The sequence below is a fragment of the Rissa tridactyla genome, chromosome 6 (genome assembly GCF_028500815.1).
Source record: "Rissa tridactyla isolate bRisTri1 chromosome 6, bRisTri1.patW.cur.20221130, whole genome shotgun sequence".
NCBI lineage: Eukaryota > Metazoa > Chordata > Aves > Charadriiformes > Laridae > Rissa > Rissa tridactyla.
In genome coordinates, this window is record NC_071471.1 from 30,392,417 (window position 1) to 30,409,588 (window position 17,172).

Sequence of the window (17,172 nt, forward strand, 5' to 3'; positions counted from 1 at the left end):
GCGACGCCAGGTGCCGGGCAGTGCAGAGGCTGCCGTGGCTTCTCCACAGCTCTCCTGAAGATGTTGGGAGGGGGGGCAACCCGGCTCCCAGCAGCCGCGAAAAGCCCACCCTCAGCAGGCCCCCCCGGAGGGTCGCGCCCCTGCAGGCTGCCCCGTACCCTCAACCGGGCGGCCCCAGCTCCGCTCCAGCACTCCCCTCTGCGCCCGCTCCGGGTTTTCAAACCCACTCCGCTTTCGACAGACAGGCGCTTCAGCCAATAAGAAGCCGCAAAGCGTCAGCACAGCGTTCGCTCGGCGCTGCCGGCCAATCAGCATCGCTCGATCCCTATATCCCGCCCTCCGAGGACAGGCTCTGCCTCGTCCCGGCGGCCATCTTGAGTGTGGCAGAGGTGCTGCTCCGTCTGAGGGTGCCTCTCCTCGCCCCCTCGTCCCTTCCTTCGCGCTCTCCGCACCGGGGATCGCTTACGGGCGGCAATGCCTCGCCCGCGGGGCCGTTGTGGGCCGCGGAGCGGCTCCCGCTGGGTGTCGAAAGCGTGTGGTTTCCTCACGAAGTGCTCTCGGCGCCATCTTGAGTGTGGCAGAGCCCCCTCGCTCGGCGCATCGGTGCCCCGTTACCCCGCGGTGGCGGCGGGGCAGGGGTGGCCCTGGTTGGCGGGGGTGGGGGGGGGGGGGGGGGGGGGGGTGCGTCCCGATGTAACGGCGGGTTGCGATGGTGAGGAGTGTGGGGAAGCCCCCAAGCCTTGAGCTCGCGAAAGGTCGGGGGAAGAGGGGCGGTGAAGCGACCTGGGTGTTGTGTTTTGGTGTTTGTTTTGGTTTTTTTTAATTGTAAAATAAGCAAATGGGTGGGAATCCCGCATTTCTGCGCGGCGGTGGCCTGCCAGCACCCCCGGCGGTCTCGGACAGCCGGCCGCCCCCCCCCCCCCCCGCTCCCGCCTGCCTGGGGGCGGCGGTTGTTGTTGTTATTATTGAGGCAAAAGTTTCCGCGGGGCTGAGAGAAACACGGCGCATGTTGCGCGGGTGAGAGGACCGGGGTGGGGGGGGACAGGACGGGACACACGGGTTACCCCCGCGGCGGCCGCCGAGGAGCCGGGGCTCCCCCACCGCCACCGGCCTCCCCGGGCGCGGTGGGGAGGGGAGGGGGGAGAAGCGCCGGTTCTCCCGCATTACTATTATTATTTTTTGGTAATTCTTATTATTTTTCCTCCCGCCCCTCCGCAGGCATGCGGGCTGCCTGCGGCGGGGGGGGGAGGGGGGGAGAAGGAGCTCCCCGCCGCCTCACACGGCGGGGCGGGGCGAAGGCGGCGGGGGCGGAGGCAGGGCGAAGGAGGGGGGGGGAAGGTGGGCGGTGGAGCCCCGCCCTCTTTCCTTCTTCCCCCCCCCCCCGCCCCGTTCCCCGGCTCCTCTCGGCCCACGCTGAGACCGGGCCCGAACTCATCGCCGCAGTGCCGGCGGGCGGCCGGCGCCTGCCGCTTTAAGCGGCCGTGCCCATTGTTTGCTGGGCGGCCAATGGGAGCCGGCGGTGGCGGCGCGCGCGGCCAATGGGCGCGGCGCGGGGCAGCGCGCGCGCCGCCCCCCGGCGCTATAAGAGGGGCCGTGGCGCCGCGTGAGTCCCCACTGGCTCGCGCAAAGCCATCTTGGCATTGTTCTGCCCGCGCCGCCGCCGCCCGCGCCGCCACAGCCCCGCCACAGCCCCGCGCGCCCCCGCCATGTCCGACACGGCCGTGGACACCAGCGCCGAGATCTCCGCCAAGGTAAGCCCCCGCCCCGCCCCTCGCTTCACCCCCCCCCACTATTATTTTTTTTTTAATGTGTTTCCCCCCCCAGACAAAATTTTTCCAGTTTTAACCTTTTTCTATTTTTTTTAAATTTTTTTTTTAACCCCTTCCCACGCTTTTCCGCCCGCCTCCCCTCCTCCCCCCCACCTCGCCCTCCTCCGGTTGAAGTTCGCGGGGCTCGGTGCGGGGCCCCCCCGCGCGGAGCAGCCGGCGCCGTTTCTTTGTCTTTAACAGCGTGCGGGAAACGTGCTCGCCCGGTGCCGCCGTGCTCGGCGGGCCCGCTCCTTCCCGGGCACGGCGGCGGGCCCGTCCCGCCGCGGAGGGACTCGGAGAGGCGGCGTGTGTGTGTATGGTGGAGGGGGTTGGTGGTGTTGCGGGGTGGGGGGGGAGGGGGGCAGCATGGTTGCCCCCCAGGTACCCGGTCTCCGGCGGGGGGATGGCGGCGGAGCCATTCAATCGGCTGTGGGAGCTTGACAGCCCCGTCAAACTTGGGTCCCGCTCGGCCTCTTCCCTTGCGGGGGGGTTGGGGGTGTGCGGGGGGGGGCAGCGCGCCGGAGTACGTAGCGGAGGTGTTGAGGGGGGGGTGCAGTGAGTGTTGTGGAGTTGCTTCGGAAAAGCCGCGGGGGGGGGATGGCGGTCGGTGTTTCTGAGTTTCACCCGGTTGATGGCGGGGGGGGGGGGGGAGGGGGGAAGAGAATTGCTGTGCCGGCGCTACCCCCGGAGGAAGCGGGGTGTAGTTGCTCTTTCGGACTTGCCCCCCGGCCCCCCCCACCGCCCCGGAAGGGGGGGGGGGCAGTTGTGTCGGAGCTGCCCCCATGGAGGGGGGGGGGCTATTTTGGAGTCGCCACCGGAGGTGGCGGGGGGGGGTGGGCTGTTGCTATTTTCGGAGTTGCAGCCCCCCGCGCGCGGAGCTGCCCCGGTTGCGGCGGGGCTGGGGGCTCCGGGCCGAGCCCCTCGCAGCGGGATAACTTTGCGAGTCGGTGGCGGGGGGGGGGTGGGGGAGCGCCGGTACCGACCGGGAGAGGCTCTCCCGGGAGTCCCTGCCGCGGCTCCCGGCGCCCGCCTTTGTCTGCGAACGGCGGCGGAGCCTCCCCCGGGGGCGCCGGGCACCCGGGCCGGGCCGCGATCCGCCCCGTCGAGCCCCGGGGGCCACGGCCGGGTCTTCCCGCCGCTGCCGGGAAAGTTGCGGTGGGAGCGGGGGGGACCCGACCCGGGAGCGTGGGATGGATGGGGTGACCGTGCCCGGCGGCCTCTTCATCCCGCGTCCCGGCCGGCACCGGGTCGTGCCGCTCCCGGCGAACCGGGGCTGGAGGAGAGGGGGGGAAAAAAAAAACCGGACGGCGAGGAGGGTTTATAAAAAAAAAAAAAAAAACCAAAAAAAAACCAACGAACAAAACGCCGTTTCTGGCAGATTTCGATTTCACTTCTGTTTCCCGCTCCTGCGCACCCACCCCCCCACCCTCCTCGCCATACGCTTCCCCCCCCGCCTCCGCTCCGGGGCCGCGGGTCGATCCCCATCCCTCCCCGGGGGGGAACGGGGCCAAGTTCGCCCTTAACCTTCCCCTGCCCTTTACGGCGTGGCGGGAAAGGGGCCTCGTGCCCGTTTCGCCCTCCCGGGGCGGCGAATGGGGGTCCGTGTAGCGGAGGCGCGCACGGCGGCAAGGTGACACCCCCCCCTCTCCACCTCCACACCGGTGGCGGGAAGCGCGGAGCCACCGGGGGCCGTTCGTCCCTCGTCCCGCTTTGCCGTCCGGGAACGGTCCCGGGAGGCGGGGATGGTGGTGGTTGGGGGGGTCGCGTCCCGCCCCGCCCGGGCGGTGGCTCCGCATCGAGCACCGCCCCCGGCCTCTGCCGCCGTTGCCGCGGGGGCGCCCACCACGTGCGGCCCTGCCCGCGCCGCCCCCTGGGAGCCGGAGTCCGCCGGGACTACATTTCCCGGCATCCCCCGCGGCAGGGTGGGTGGGGTGGGCCCCCGCGCTGGCGGGCGGCCAATGAGAAGGGGCGCGGAGAGTGGCGCGCGGTTCGAATGGCGGGAGAGCGCGTGGCGGGGCGCGGGAAGGGTGCCCCCTGCCGGCGGGAGGCAGGCGCGGGATGCGGCGGGCGCCGGGGACGGACGGAGGGACGCGGATCCTGGCTGGGGCAGTGGGCAGCGGGCTATCCCAGCCCCTTTCCGCCGGGATCCCGCCCCCCCCGCCCCGTGCATCCCGGGAGCCAAGCGGGAGCGAAGGTAGGACTCGCTGGGCAGCCGGCGTATGACTAAATGCCGCTGCTATTTTATGGACAAACAGCCCTGCCACACCTATAATTAGAGGCTCTGTCAAAGCTCTGGAGCTAAAGCGGCCCCGCTGCAGGGACTCCTGGTGCAGAGGCACATCTGTCTGTTTGTTTTGGACCGGGCCTGGGGAAAGGAAGACGCTGTGGTCCTCTCCCGGCAGCACTGTTGCTAGCACAGACTTCATGACCTGGCATCCCCACCGCCGCTAAGACTGAGAGTGTCTTCAGCGGTGCAGGAAAGGTCAGGGCTGGAGATCTGTCCAGCTAAAATCCCCGAGAATGAGTTGTTCCCTCCTTCACCGGGAGGGAGAATTGCTTACGTTTCGTGAAACGGTTCCTTTTGAGAGGAGCCATCGGGCACGGTGAGGCGTGGAAACTCTGACTGCTTCATTTGCTCCGGGTTGAACTTGGGAAGTGCTTTATTGCCTGCATGCCTGATGTGAGGCTGTGGCTGCAGAGCGCAGCAGCGTGGTGGTGCGTGGGGAGGTTAAATGGTTGAGATCAGCCTCCCAGGAACAGGGGAGCAGGAGCCGCTGGCAATGTAAAACTGGTGGAATGGGGCAGTGTGGAGGAGATGGCCTGGGATTTGTATGTGAGTGGTAAAAGGAAGAGGGAGGGACCTTGTGCTTTTGTTTAGCCCAGGCTCCGGGGATGCTGGTTTGATCAGGCAAGGTTCCATCAACAGGTGTAAGTCACCCCAAAGAAAGCCTTTCCTCGACAGCCTGCTGCCTCTGGCAATGCCGTCTGCGTGTGCCTGTCTGGGTCTGAATGGTTTAAATAAATAACCTGGTGGTTTAAAACCCCTGCGCTGTCTTGCCTCAAGCAGGGTAGCAGAAGCCCTCCTGAAACGGAGCAGTGGCTGTGCTGGCAGAGCCGGGACCGGGCTCTTACCCGCTGGTGTCCCCACGAGGAAGTGACAGTGGCTGGGTGGTGGTGAAAGTGCCCGCTGGCTGCCGCAAAGGGCGGGCAGGAGGGGGGGCGAAGCCGCTCGGTGCTGCAGCGAAGCAGGGAGCTGCCAGCAACTTTTAAAGACCTTGTGGCCGCTGCCGAAGCCGGCCGTGCTGCTGGCCCCGGGGAAGGGCCTCTCTCTGCTTTCCTTGGCTGGGGTAATGCTCCTTGCACCGAAGGATCTCACTCCAGCTGATGGAGGAACAGAAGGGGAGGAGGATGCAAGCAGAGATGCCAGTGTTAAATCCAAGTGTTCTTTATGCAGGAACATAAAGTTGGATCCTCTCAGCCTGTTTGCCGAGCGACTTGGCATGACATTTTGACAGTGATCAATAGCAAAAACACACAAGCTCCTGCTCTGCTCGCGGTGGAGTTTTGAACCGAACTAGCCAGGCACGGCTCTTGGAGCAGAGTAAAAATAGAACTTCTTCCCCCACCCCATCCTGTTACACATAAAGCTGCGAGCTGGATCCTGGAGTCTCCTCTCTCTCGCTGACGAGAAAGACCAGGCGTGTAATATTTGCCCTGTGATTTCCCCCCCACCCCCAGGCAGGGCAGAGACCACGGGTCTCTGCTAATGAGTCCCTGGGATTTGTTCCTGCCGCGAAGGTACAGAGCAGCCGTGGATGTCCACAGCTCCGGGGGCGACAGAGTACGTGTGACACGGGGCTGCCGGCTCTCAGTGGCATTGCAGGAGCTTGCGTGGACTGTGCTAAGATGGGCAATCAGCCAGCTCTGCTGCTGTTGAGCATATGCAGGCGGCCGGCTCTGTGTGTTTGGGAGCTTGGAGGTGAAACAGAGTAGTCTCTTTTTTAGATAGCTGCTCTCTGGCAAGGCCAGCTTGGATTGAGATTCACCCCCACGCTCTCCCGTTCCCAAGGAGGAGCCAGAACGTGGCAACCAAATCGTAGAGCAAATCGGCGTGAAGAGAAAAGCCAGCTCCTGCTCGCTCTCGGACTGTGTTTTTCGCACCTGATCTGCAGCTTCTCTGACGCAGGCATCTGGAATCAGGGTGACTTCTCTGCTTTTCTGCTCCTTCCAGGATCTAAAAGAGAAGAAGGAAGTTGTTGAAGAAACAGAAAATGGCAGAGATGCACCGGCCAACGGCAACGCTGTGAGTATTGCTATGATCTGCGGGGAGAGGCAGCCCTTACACCAACGCCGTTTTATTTTCCTCTCCCTTCTTGCTTTTGCTGCGAGCTTGTCCCCAGCCCTGCCTGAGAGGGGACCCCTCCAAGAGGCTTCACTCTGCTGTGTGGAACCCTTGACCCTTTTGGGGCTTCAGGCTCAACAGTCGCTCCCAAGCCTGTGAGGAGCTCATGTGTGTGCAGAAAGGAAGGGCTGGGCTTGGATATCCTCCCTGAGAGCTGTGTGAAGTTGTATCCAGTGCCACCCTCTGTCTAGGCACAGGAAAAGCAGAGAGGGGAAGAAAAAAACCAACCCATCCAAACTCTAGATTTACAGTGTTACAATGAGTTGAGTGGGAAAACACATTGTGTACAGGTAAACCGGTTGGTTTCCTATTTTTAAGGCGCTGGGGGAAATTTCACTCTGCTGTTTTTCAATGTGTCACAAGAGCTTTTGCAGCCTTTGTCTTGGCCTCCGAGCTGCAGCCCCAAGTTACTCTAGGCTTGCTCCTTCGTGCCTGGACTGCCGGCATCATGTGGAGGCAGGCAGGGAAGTGGGACGGGCGCCTGGGGCTCCGGGGGGGCTGGTGCTTTGATTTAGGCAGGAAAGGTGGGGACGCGCACTTCTGCTGAACATCTCTTCCCCCTTCTCCCTTCCCCAGTGCATTTTTTTTTTAAGTGATGTTTTGTCTTGCCAAGGAGAACGAGGAGAACGGAGAGCAGGAGGCCGACAACGAAGTAGACGAAGAGGAAGAGGAAGGTGGTGAGGAAGAGGACGAGGAGGAAGAGGGTAATGGTAACTTTTCCTTGTTCCCTCAGTCCCCAACCCAGGGCTGCTGCGTCCTGTCCTGGACAGCAGGCTGCCAGGAAGCAGAGGATGGAGAGCAGCATCTCCCCCTCGCGGCTGCGGTTGGGCAGCTCTTGCCAGCAGGGCTCAGTCCTTCCTCACTTGCCCGGGCCACCAGCGCTGGGAGTGAAGTCAGCCTTGAATCCCTTCCAGCAGGTTGAGGGCAGATTCCTTCCTTCCTCTCTCCTGCAGCCAGACGGCACCGCACCACGGCACTGAATAAGTGCATTAGTCCCTTCTGTGCAAGTAGTACAACCTGCCCTTGACTCTTGTGATCACAACGGCTGCTGCAGATACAAGTGGCCAGCTGCTGGGATGGGGACAGCCCCGGATGGCCATGCCTTGGCCCAGGCACAGAGGATAGGACATCATTCTTGTTCTTCAGCATGCTGAGAGGCTGCTGTGGTCCCCTCTCGCAGCCCTTTCCTGGGCTGGATGCCCAGAGGAACCTGCAGCTCTTCCCCGCTCCTCCAACTGCAGCGGCCAGGCTTGCTTTGAACCCTCCCTCTCCGCAGTGTCCCCGTGTCTCCCTGCCCTCCCCTGCTTCCTCACCCAACCCAGCCTGGAAGTGGGTTTTGGCAGCAGTGACCAGAAATCCAGCAGTGACTTGCCGAATCACTTCTCACTCTCCCTGCTATTATTATTTTTTTTTTTTTTCCCCCAAGATCTACTTGGATGAATAACATTGTTTATTTTTATCGCTCGTTAGGGCTGAGAGAAAACCATTCTTGTTATGTTGAAATGAACTCAGGGCCCTTGATTAGCTGCTACTAGGTTAATCCCCTGTGAATTTTTGGTTCACATGCTGACCTACTAACCTGTTGGTTAGTTTGGGGAGGCAGGGGCAGGGCTGGGAATTTAATGACCATTAGGTCAGGGCCTGTTCAGACCATGTAAGCAGGGAGAGCTGTCTCCTTTGGGGTAGTGCTCTGCTCTCAGCAGCCTGCTGTCTGCTGTGCCCTTTGGTAGGATCTGGCTCGCTAGGAAAAATCTGGGAATCGTAGCCCTGTTTATACTCAGGATTTGAACCCTGGGGACAGAGCACAGTGCTGCCGTGTGCTGTCCTGAGCCCATCTCCCTCTAGCCCTGCTTTGGGGTGGAAGAAGGGGGAATACTTGCCTCTCCCCGCTCTCCTCAGGCGGGAGGGGTATGCGTGTGTTGCAGGCGCCTGTGTGTGGGGTGGAAGTGTTGCTTGGATACTGCTGTCACAAGCCTGGGGAGCTTTGGTTCCGCGGTGCCAGCCCCGCTCCTGCCGAGTGCAGCCACAGTTTGGCACACAGCACTTGGAGGCACAAACGTCTCCCCAGGATCCCGCAGGCTCTGTCCGTCCCTGCCCTGCCCACTGCCCTCGGGTGATCCCTGCCTGAGAGCCGCACCTGAGCAGCTGAAACACTGCAGGAGAGAGATTTAAAGGCAGCAAGTGCAGCTTGCATCAGCTCTTTTATTTCCAGCACTTGCAGCCAAACTCCATCCCGGAGTTTGACAGCAGAGGGGAGCTCGAGGGTATATTTTTCTCACCCTTCTCCCTATCCCATCTCATTATTTGCTTTGCTTTAAAGCAGCTCAAAGAACTAAAAATGCTCCCAATCAGCTTGGTGCTGTCACCTGACCGGCCGGCCCGGTGCATGTGATGGCTGCCAGGGTGTTGATCCATTGCCGGGAGCTAATCTTGGCCCTTCCCACCGCATGGGCCACGCTGTGGCTGAGCACAGGCTGGGGAGAGGAGAGGGGAGGGGAGGATGGGCTGACCTTAATCCCCCCGGCTGTCTATATGTGTGGCTCGTGGCGGTGGTTTAAAGCCAGCTTACTGGCCTTAACGCTATAAGTTTTAGTAGGGTCTCCTGTTACGCAAGAGTCTCGTCTCGGCAGCCGAGAGGTTGTTCCGCCTCCGGTCTTGCCCTCGACCCTCCAAAACTGGCCAAAGGCGATAGACTCGGTTGTTCTGATCCACTGGCCTATTTGAGCTCAAAGTGGGTCAAAGCCCAGAGCTCTCTGCTCATCCTCCTCCCTGGCTGTAAGATAAGTTGGTGTAGCGTTTGTTTGCCGTTCTGATAATTAGAAAGTGTTCTGACTCAGAACTAATGCGTTCTGGCTCTCTTAACTCATTAAAGATGGACTAATAGCTGCGAAGGGAAGCAGAAGTAATCAGGAGCAGTTAGGCAGAGCAGCCACTAGAAAGAGGTTTTTTCCTCACCTTGCTTTTTTTTTTTTTTTTCCCCTCTGTGATTTTGGTACTCGCAGTAGATGCTGGTTTTGGTGTCCTGTTGCCTGTGGTACAAATGCAGGTGTGAGCCGGGCTCAATGCTGCCAGTCCTTATTTCCCCCTTGATGGGTCAAGTCAGCTGGGGGATGCCCCGAAAGCCCCGGTGTCCTCAGGCAGCTGCGCAGGGGCCATGGCAGCTGGGGAGGTTGGACTCCAGACAGACAGCACAGTGTGGGGCTGAGGCAGGAATAAACCCAGAGGGGAGGTGCGTGGGTCTCATGTTCCTGTTCCATGCAGGTGAGGAAGAGGATGGTGATGAAGACGACGAAGCTGAGGGAGCCACAGGCAAACGGGCAGCTGAGGACGATGAGGTAGGAAGAGTGGCCACCCCCTCGGCACCACCTGTGTCACCAGAGGGCTTGAGGGGAGGATCAGCGGGGCCGGGCTGGGCTGTGGGGCTGGAACGCCCTGCCCACACACTCCCTCCCCATCCCTCTCCAGGGACACAGCCCACTTCCATTTATACACTGGCCTCGTTAGTGAGGTGCCCCCTCCGGCTGCATGGAGCTGCTGGCCGCGGGCTTGGGTGTTCCCAGGGTGGGCTGGGGTGGGGGTCCTGGAGCTGGCTGCAAGAGGGGATTTAGAGGGGATTTTTGCAGGAAGGGGGGGTAAATGCTTGTGTTGCTCTGCCCTTGTCCCTGGGGCGGGAGACGGACCCGAAACAGTCTCCTGCCTCGCTGCCTGCCTTGGTGTGGCTCTTGCCAGACACCCCCCCCCCCCCCCCTCCCAGCAGCCCTGCTCCCCCCGTCTCCCCTTTCCTGACGGCTTTGCTTTCCCCTCAGGACGACGACGTCGATCCCAAGAAGCAGAAAACCGACGAAGATGACTAGGCAGCAAATTATTATTATTTTTTTTTTTTTAAATAAGGAGGGAAACAAACCAACAAAAAAGGCCAGCGCGTCCTCTTCACCCTTGGGACCCCCCTGACCCTTCCCTCCCGTTGCAATCCCGTCCCCACACAAACACACAGACACACACACCCCCCTTCCTCCCCCCCTCCGCCGTGGTCATCCTCACCAAGTAGAGTGAACCCCGTCCCTGGCCCCCCCGGTGCGGCGCTGCCACTCAACCAACATAATGAAACGATTCGCCCGTTAGCGGGGAGAGAACCCCCCCTTCCCCCTACAGACCCCCTCCCCCCCAAGCACCAAAACTTCAAGGCCCTGCTTTCTTTCTTAAAAGTACTTTAAAGGAGAATTTGTTTGTATTTTTTATTTACATTTTATATTTTTGTACATATTGTTAGGAGGTCCGCCATTTTTAAGTGATCTCGGATTGACCAAAAGGGGGGCTTTGAAGTGTATATCTCTCTTGTTACCTATCTCTGACTTTACTTGTGGTGTGACCAGGCCCAAACCATTATCTCAAAGGAGAATAAAACAAAACCTTGTAAAAAAATTAAAAAAAAAAGACAAAAATGCAAAAAAAAAAAAATTTACAATCTTATTCTGAGCATTCCAGTAACTTTTTTTGTGTATGTACTTTAGCTGTACCATAGATCGTGGTTTGTATGAGGTGGCAAGGCCAAAGATAAAAAGGTTTTCTTTTTTTTTTTTTTTTTCTGTCTATGAAGTTGCTGTTTATTTTTATTTTTTCTTTTTTTTTGGCCTGTTTGATGTATGTGTGAAACAATGTTGTCCAACAATAAACCGGAATTTTATTTTGCTGAGTTGTCCTAACAAGGCTGCCTCCCAACTGCTGCTTTTTGGTTTAGTTTTCATTTGTTTCAGTTCTTTTATTTCTTTCTTCCTCCCCTTCCTTTCTTTGCTTTGGACTTTGGGGCTGGGAGGAGAGTTGAAGAGAGGGTAGTGGGTGTTGGTGGGGAGGGTCTGGGGGCTGCGTGTCTCCGGGGCTGTGTCACCCCCCCACCCCTGGCTCCTGTTGCCAGGGCAGGCAAAGGCAGCCTCTTCCCATGGCTGTGCTCTCCGGAGAGCTGTAGCTCTGCTGCGGTGTGGCGTTTGCTTCCTCCAGCTGCTCCCGGGGATGGGTAGGGAGTGGGTAGACTGGGAAACCCTCAGGCGTAGAGGGAGATGGAAAGTGAGCTGGGGTCTGGGGGCATGGGCTGCTCAGCAGTCCTGCTGCCCCTGTGCCGTCAGACTTGGGGAGTGCATTTGGCTGGTGCAGTGAGGGTGAGAAACCCACCCCAAAAATCCTTCCTTGTGATGTTCATTGTGGGTGGGTGACCCACGGGTGGTGGGTGACCTAGGGGTGGTGGGTGCCGAGGCTGTGCAAATGCCCTCCCCCCCCTTCCAATGGAGTTTGTTTACGGCAGCCAGATAGGATGCACGTGCTGGGTGAGGCAGTGCTCCACAGGGATTGAACTCACCCAGAACTGGTCCCTGGGGGATCTCCAGCCTGCACCGGCTGCCCACCAATTCCTGGGGCGCTGAGTTAGCAGTGATTCGGTGGTGGGACCCCGAGAGGCAGGTGGGGGTTTGTCTGTCTGTTTTAACCAAACCAAAAATGCTGTAATTTAGCCTAGACCTCTGCTGCTTTGCTCCTAACCTGCCTCCAACTAATTTTTCCTCCTTCCTCTAGGGCGTTGGAGCTCAGAATAGCTCTGCCGGGTGTGTGGAGATGGCTCGCAGGAACCTGCCGTGTGTCTGTGCCTCCTGAACCCTCTCCTGGCTCCGGCGAGTCCCCTTTCCCCACTGACCCGGGCTGTGCCAGAGCCTCGCCAGATGGTCTCGTTTCCTCCTCCCGCCCTGCAAGCCTGGCCGTTAGTGTTGAGATGCTGGGGCGTGATTTTTATTCTATTTGTTTTTTTAAGAAAAGAAACCATTGTGCATTTAATGCGCTGGTTGTGAGGTTCACAGCTCCTCCTGATTCCCGGGAGCAGCCAGGTCACTTACTTTGTATTTACACCGGTGGCAAATAAGCTCAAAATCTGGCTCCTTGTCCTTAATTATCCAACTAATCGTGGTGCTAGCTGACAGCTTATCAGATTTACTGCCTCTATTCAAGGGCCATATCCAGCCCTGCCTGGGTGCTGAGGTGTTCGCAGCAGGGCTGGAGGCTGGTGCTAGATTTGATTAGCAGAGTTATGATGTTCCCGATGGGACGTGATGACATGGGAGTAGCAACATGGTGCTGCCGACTGTCACCGAGTGTCACCGTGCTGCTGGGTGGGGCTTTGTCGTGCAGCTCCGGGAGCCGTCCCCGTATCCCCACCGTGGCTGCCCCGTGCACGGCTCGTGCATGGTGGTGAGCTCCGAGGACCTGCAGTTTGAGCTGGTGCTCGCAGATTTGCGAGGCAAATTATTCAAATAAGTTTCTGCAGCTGAGGAGCTGGTGAGAGCAGGCTCCATGTGTCGCTGGGACATGAGGAACCTGCATGCACAGCTGGCATGAGGCCCCTGGGGCCCATCTTTGTACCCATGGGGGAGTGGCAGCTTTAGTGCCCCCCATGCAGAGCAGGACCTGCAGCCCCCCCAGAACCCGGGGGTAGCGGCGTCCTCCTCAGACTGGATTGTGGAGTGTGGGATGTGGTCAACCTGAAGGCTGCTACCGGCTGGACAGGCTGGCGACGGATCGGGCACGGAGCAGCCGGGGGTGAAGAGAGCGCAGACTGGGGGGTGCCCCCAGCCCCCCAGCTCCTGGTCCTCGCCTGCTGCTGTGAGCCCTGTGGCCACTGGCCATGGAGAGGCCAAGGCCTGCTCCCTCGCCGCCAGCTGTGCAGGGTGGCCCTGATGTTTCTGTACCCCGTCTCTGCCTGCTCGTGTCAGGGTCGCGGGAGGATCTGGCAGCCCACTGCTACCCTGGGGCCCCTGGACGTGGTCCCATGTCCTGGGTGCAGAGAGGGCAGACGCTGCCCTGGGCGCGGAGCAGGGAGGGGGCAGGCTGGTCTCAGGACTGGGCTGAGACCAGGCACAACTCAGTGCACGGGCCACCACAGGGAGCGCCTCCCAGCCCCACTGCTCAGCCACCCGGCCCCAGCCAATCCCCATGCACCGGCACAGCCTACTGGCCAATCCCATGCTGCCAGCTGTCCCTCCTTTCCCCCCACTTCCCTGTCTCCCTTGTCTTGTTGCCACCAATCACAGTTGAGCAGCACCCAGGCCTGACCAATCCTGTTCTGCCACCTGGCACTTCCCCCCAGCCAACCACATGCTGCCACCTGTCTCTGCTGCTGTCTCACCCTTTGCAGCAGCAGCTGGCCAATCACAGGGCAAGGGTATCTGCTCTGAGCCAATCCAGAGCTGCCACCTGTCAGCTGTCCCAGCCAATCAGAGGCAGCCACACCCCACCGAGGGCTATAAAGGCCCCTCAGTGCCAGTGCTCTGCTTGTGTTTGGGGCTGGCTGCGGGTGGAGGGGTGATGGTCCTTTGGAAGAGCCTCCTGCCTGGGAGGTTTCTGGGGGAACGTGGGCTCGAAGGTGGCTCTTCGTCTCATTTGGTGCCTGATGCCACGCAGGGCCTCCTGGGTGAATCCAAAAATGCTACGAGGATTGCTCACCTGGATGATGTCTTGGGATGGGGATTGGGAGCAGCAGGTTCCCCTCAGCAGGAGAGGGCTTGCAGGAGTCGTGCTGGCTGAAGGCATCTCTGAGGATCTTAAAAATGGTCTCTGTGGTGAGACGGCTTTGTGCCAGGGGCTGCCCGCTGCGACCTGGGGAGTCCCACCTGCCTCCGGTGCGCAGAAGATGATTCCGCCACTGCCTGGTGACCAGAGCCAGATTCTGGGGGGTACTGATGCCACGGGATTGGAGGTGAAGAGCACGTAGCCACTGTGTGCCTTCAGGCATGGTGTCATGATGTTGGGTCCCTCACCTAGAGCTTCACAGCCATAACCTGTGGAGCAGAAGTACTTGTGCTGCCCCTTGCCTGCAGATGTGACCCATGTCTCATGGGTGATTTGAATCCTGGTTGGACTGCTGAGCATGCTGGTCCTGGAGACCATGGAGGCAAATGGCTGAAGCTGTTCTGGCACGTGTTACCTGGCTGCTGGCCACTGAAGATAGCCCAGTTAGCTCCTAAACGTAGCCGTCAGGAGAGCTGCAGGGTGCCTCATACGAGCCTGGAGGGGTCGTAGGCTGTGCTGGTGCATACAGGTGGCCACTTCGATCAAGGGCAGCCCTTCCCAAGGACTCTGCTGTGGCTGGGCCACAGTGGGCACAATGGTGTCCTGTGAGTGGCTGAACAACTGGGTGAATTGAGATCAACTTCCACGTGGTCGGCCTGAAATGCAACACGCCGGTGGAGCTGTGCTACCAAAGGTCACAACCAGCGTAACCAGTGGGGTTGAGACCTTGCCCTGTGGGCAACTGGGCTGGGTATGGGCCAATAGACCTATCTCCCGTCTTCACCTCCTGCCTATAGTAGGTTAGGACCTGTTTCATCATCTCAAGCTTGTCCTGCACCAGCTGTAGCTTTCAGTTAGTCTCATCTAAAACTCTTCTTGTTGCATCTTGACAACCTTCATGAAATCTGGAGCACCTTGAGGGCTTGGTGGAGAACCTGCCTGTGGGGAATGTAGGACTTGGACTCCAAACTAGGCACGGGCTGGAGTTACTGGTACAGTGTGCGTCTGGGCAAATACTTGGCATCTACTTAAGCGTCTGATGAGTGAAACTGCCTTCTAGGCATGACTCCTCAAGATCACAAACACAGAAGTACTTTTGGGGTGTTGCAGTTGAGAATAGACATGAAGAGCTGTTCTCTGGCAGAGAAATTGCCAGCTGTCTCAGGGTGCAAGGTGTCCTGGGGGAGCAGCCCCCTTGGGAGCAGGCTGGGGAAGCCTGGGGCCTTTGGCCAGTCTTGGCCCATCCCACATAGCAAAGATGTGCCGCCTCAATGGCGCAGGGATGTTTGTGCGCTTGCCCTGAGAGCTGTCTGGTGTGGGCAGGAAAGCCCAGCCCACGCTGAAGAGCAGATGTGGGAGATCTGGTTCCTGTCTCATCCCTGGCTGCCATGAGCCCCACAGCCTGTCCTCCTCAGTGGGCCGGGGCAGCTCCGGTCCTAGACCCCGACTTGGCAATCGGAGGGACCTGGCAGTCCGCAGCCCAGTGGAGCTCTGTGAGATCTGAAACCCAGCTGGATGCTAAACCCTGCTGCCAGGTCCCCTTGGGGCCACCACTCCAAATCCTTCCCCACCCTGGGGTGAGAGCCCCAGAGAGGGGGCAGGGCTGGGGTGCCTGTGGCTCCTCCTGTGCAGACACTGGGAATCCTCCATCCCTCCCTGGGCTGATGGCTACTCCACCTTGTTTGGCTGAGCTGATCCTCTCCAGAGGGCAGGAGGAAGGGCTGTGTGGGACACTTGGCTTTGCAAACCCCAAGGAGGGTCATGGCTCCTGTTCATGGCCAGCTGGGGAGCCCCGCAGGGAGGGGTGGTGGGCTCAAAGGCCCCTCCATAATGCTGCACCATGCGTGACCCAGGAAGAGACCTGGGAGGAAGCAGCGAGTGCCGGACTCTGGAGCAGACGAGGATCTGGAGATGCTCTTCATCCCTTCTGTAAGAAAGCACGGTGCAAGGGAGGCAGCTGGGGAAAGCTCAGCCCAATTAGCCGTTGGAGAATCCACAGGGATGGAGACCTCAGGCTGTAAATCTGCAGGGATGGGGTCTTTGTGTGTGTCTGTTCCTGCCCAGGAGGGAGGCCAGAAGGCGAGGGGCTCTGTCTCTCCCTGCGTGCCAGGTGGGTGTTGGGTGGGCATGCGGGCTCTCCAGCTCGCTTTGGGCACAGGGACGCCCCTGGGCTCTGTGGGCACCTCTCTGTCCCCCTCAGCTTTGCCACAGGCAGAGCCAGCTCCTGGCCCTGGACTTCCAGGGAGTTGGAAACCAGCACCCCCCTTTCGCAGCTTAGGGGAGGAGGTGCCAGATGTGATGCAGCGTGTGCCCAAAGCTGGAGACCTGGATGCTCAGTTGGTGCGTGGCCCATGGGCGATGCTGAGGAGGACAACCCATGGCACGTGTGATCCACCCACTCCCCAGCCGGCAGCCCGGGCACTGCCAGCCCCAGACCCACAGGCAGAGAAGGGATGTGGCTCCAAATTGCCTGGCCTGGCAGGGAGTGTGGTCCTGCGTGGGGCTGGGCAGCCCGCTGAGCCTCCCGGGGTCGGCTCCACCACTGAATGAGGCCGCAAAGGCAGCGTGAGGGCTCAGCAGCTCCCCACTGCTGTGGGGTGCACCCACCCCATGCGGATGGGTGCAGAGCCAGCAGCACAGACCCCTGGGGAGCCAAACCCCGGCCAGTGCAGGGGCTGGCTCCCCGTCCTGGGGCAAATCCCCCTTAGCCCTGCTAATCCCCCCCAAAGCAAGGGCTTGCTGCCTCCCTGGGGACACCCCCAGCACAAAGGCCTGTCCCCAGGATGGACGGTGGGAGCAAGGCTGCAGCTCTGGGGTGATGTCCTGGGGGGGTGGGCAGTGGGGCTGTGGGTCTCTGCTGTGGGCAGGGGTGAGCGTGGGGGCACCCGAGGCCCCCACAGGCCCCTGCTGTGGGGCTCTGAAGGCGCTGCAGGCATGGGAGCTGCTGCTCCCTGCCCCTGCGCTGCACCACGGGGGGGGTCATGGGGCACCCCATAGAGCAGGCTGGTCCCCACCAAAGGCTGGGGGGCTGTGTTTGACTGTGGGGAGCCACACTGGGCCGTTAGCTGTGGCCATGGGCTCTCGGGGCTTCTTGTGCATCCCCCCGGCTTGGCAGGGGTAGGGCTGAAAGAGGGACGAAGGCGGGCACGAGGCATGGAGGTGTCGGTGCCCGCGGGAGATGCTGGGATTCCTCACGCCACGGCGGGAGCAGCCCCGCTCCTAACCGCGTACCCGTTGGCATCACGGCGGGCTCCGGGCTGGTGCGGGGCTCGGCACGTCCAGCCCCGTGCAAGGACCGCTCCTCTCTTGGGGTAGAACTTGTGGCCCGGCCCGGCCCGGCCCAGGTGGCCCGCCAGCCTACCCGGCATGGGGCTGATGGGCCCAAGCTGGCCCTCGGTGGCTCCCCCGGGGTCCCTT

At 60.7% G+C, this 17,172-nt stretch overlaps 1 protein-coding gene across 4 annotated transcripts; it reads left to right on the forward strand.

Annotated features, from left to right (window-relative positions):
* Positions 1-669: 669 nt before the first annotated feature.
* Positions 670-10,916, forward strand: PTMA (prothymosin alpha). Of its 4 annotated transcripts, none has more exons than XM_054206803.1 (5): positions 670-712; positions 6,040-6,111; positions 6,824-6,914; positions 9,472-9,545; positions 10,017-10,916. In XM_054206803.1, exons 1-5 carry the CDS (start codon positions 710-712, stop codon positions 10,062-10,064), a joined length of 288 nt encoding a protein of 95 aa, XP_054062778.1. In that variant the 5' UTR covers positions 670-709; the 3' UTR covers positions 10,065-10,916. The 4 variants fall into 4 exon arrangements, with proteins under 4 accessions (XP_054062778.1, XP_054062779.1, XP_054062776.1 ...); XM_054206804.1 differs by having other exon boundaries at positions 681-712; positions 6,827-6,914; XM_054206801.1 differs by lacking the exon at positions 670-712 and adding an exon at positions 1,594-1,751.
* Positions 10,917-17,172: the final 6,256 nt, after the last annotated feature.